Genomic DNA, 2,667 nt, shown 5'->3' on the forward strand with positions numbered 1-2,667 from the left:
TCAAATGTAAACTAACATTAACTAAAATATAGTCTTTAAATACATATTTATTCAATTTTGACGTTTTAACCATGTGCCCAATATTAACTCTCGAGGGTAGATATACCAAGTATTAACTTTCTCAAAAATAAATACGATAGACAGCTAGTGAAGTTGCCCTACCGAGCTCGCTGGTGAATTCCACTTGATTGTATCCCTGTCCGTTATTTTGTATGAAACTTTTTTTCTTAAATCTTGAAATCTCGTAGATGGTAATGGACTGTGCGGAGGAGACGAGTCAAGTTATTGGACAAGTAATAGTCCTCGTTCTGATACTCCATCGCCAAGTCTTATTGTTGGAAGGAATCCATTCAACACATATGCCAGCATTAGTTTTAGCTCTGGAGACGTTTGCCAATCGGCGTACCGTTCTGGTTTACATCATGGCCATTTTGTATAGTATTTTACAATAATTGTTTTAGGATGTAACATAAATTCTTCACGTTCCGAAGATTCGGTACGGCAAATAACCACGGTGCCGTATGTTCGTGTTGTCAAAAGACGGACGACGGCAAATAAGAAAGAGCGACGAAGAACGCAGTCAATTAATAATGCATATGCAGATTTACGGGATTGTATACCAAACGTTCCCGCCGATACAAAATTATCAAAAGTAAGACTAGGTGATTTTTTAAAATTGGTTTGCAGGGTTACTTTTAGATTAAGACGTTGCGACTGGCCACATCCTATATAGCATACCTAACGGCGGTGTTAGAAAATGACGAACCCGCTGGTGGATTTAAGGTGGAATTAAATACGAGCCACAAAAGATCATCTTGTAACACAGTACAGCCCGCCGATTGTTCTCGAGTGATCTCAGAATGTGATATTTCGGTAAGTGCCTTTTTCCGCCACTCGATTATAATTACATTATGCTGAATGCTTCACGTGCCACCCTTCTTGTTATAATCATTTATGGAATTAAGTTATCTGTTTAGGGTTTGAAAATTACTTTTAGGGTGAAGGGTGGTGATTGTAACCGTCAAGTGAAATGCACGTGCCTAATATTGCTCTATTTATAGGAGGTGGATCATAATTATCCATTAAATGGGAGAAACATTATGCTTAATGCAGTTAGTTAGGGTAAACTATTCAATTATAGAGATTGATAAGTTAGGTACGTCATGAGCATAAATTTTAATTTTGGCATACTCCAGACGATATTCTAACAGACCAAATCCATCAATTCGGCGTTTAAGAGATTAGACATTGAGAGTTATTCTAGGATTAGGAATAAGATCAATACCAATAACTTTAAACGAAGAAACTCATTGTGGTTAAGAATCATGTCTTTGCGCTAAGTAAAGGGTGTATTTTTTATAAATCACAAGCTAGGGCTCAAAAACTTTTGAATAAACATGTAAAAAAAACACCTCTCTACACAGACAGATTTTGCAGATATATAGACTAAAGGGTCGAATCAACCTTCCCAATATAATGGTAAAGTTAGCTATGATTACGAAAAGTGAAGATAGGCCAATTATTTTTTTAATTTTTGAGTAGGGTAAAAGGGTAAGAGCTACAGTAGCCAATTTTTATCACTTCTGCCAGAGTTCCGCAGGCTACATTATTTATTTTTAGGTCAATTTAAAACAAGCCGACTTCCTATGAATGTTAGAGCCCAGACTATTATTTTGTGGTAGTGTGTCTCGTGTACCTCTTAATATACTGATAGTAGCGTAATTTTTAGTGCACTTTAACTTTCAAAAAATAAAAAGTGCACTTTTGCGCTCCTTTTATATCTGTCTGTCTGGCTGTTACAGTCTTGTACACTTGGTATGGGTGTCATTCGATCAGAAATTAAAAATTATTTCATGTTTGCCCATAAGAGCTATTAAAATCGACAAAACAAATTTCCAAGTGCACTCTTCTCCTCTTGCTCACAAGCGCTTTAATGAATTTTTTTACTTTTGACAGGTTTTCAAGCAATAATCTTTTAGAAAAGTGCTTTTCCGTTGATGAAAGACAAGTCAGCTACTACTTATTCATTAAGGCTCGAATGTCGGACCACTGATATCACTCACAAAGTTGGATTTCCTCCATTTGCGACTATAGGTCACTATTTGAGTAACATTACACCAAAAAGCATACTGAACTACTAAACGAGTAGGTTCAGCGGTTTCTCAGCCTGATCCTTTTTCTACTGTTGACCTTGTCAATGGAAGCTTTTTGGACTTAAATAAAGAAGATAATGCAGCAAGTGGCGAAATTTGTTGCACTTTCAACAAAACGATGTCGGCTTCCTCCACTTAAATAAAAAAAAAGATTTCTTTCATGAATTTGTCAAGTTTTGTAAACGAGTAACTCTTAAGCTTTCTGAAGGTGATGTTCTCTGCTCCTCAGAAGTTATAGCTAAATATTGCCCCGAAATATGGGATGCGCTTGAATCTAAACACCAACCCATGAATGCACAGTGAGGCAAATTATCCTCCAATTCCTTGGCGACGTTCTTATTGATCTCCGTTTAACATCCTATATAACCACAAAGAAAGCTCTTTCCAGTTTCCTTAGAAGTTCTTGTGGAGGAATTGATTGTGTAAGACCAAGACACCTTTCACATTTAATAACATTGCTAATTCCGCTCCAACACCAACTGTGCAGATGCCGTTCTGGAAGGCAATTTACCGA

The 2,667-nt window shown here is 36.7% G+C and overlaps 1 protein-coding gene across 1 annotated transcript; it reads left to right on the forward strand.

Moving 5' to 3' along the window:
* Positions 1-238: 238 nt before the first annotated feature.
* LOC116170700 (protein atonal homolog 7-B-like) lies at positions 239-1,624 on the forward strand (the record flags this gene model as incomplete). Its single annotated transcript, XM_031487205.1, has 3 exons — positions 239-413; positions 462-652; positions 700-1,624. Coding segments are annotated over 3 exons (585 nt in total), but the record flags the coding sequence as incomplete, so codon positions are not given.
* Positions 1,625-2,667: the final 1,043 nt, after the last annotated feature.

This window comes from Photinus pyralis, unplaced genomic scaffold (assembly GCF_008802855.1).
Source record: "Photinus pyralis isolate 1611_PpyrPB1 unplaced genomic scaffold, Ppyr1.3 Ppyr1.4_LG5, whole genome shotgun sequence".
NCBI lineage: Eukaryota > Metazoa > Arthropoda > Insecta > Coleoptera > Lampyridae > Photinus > Photinus pyralis.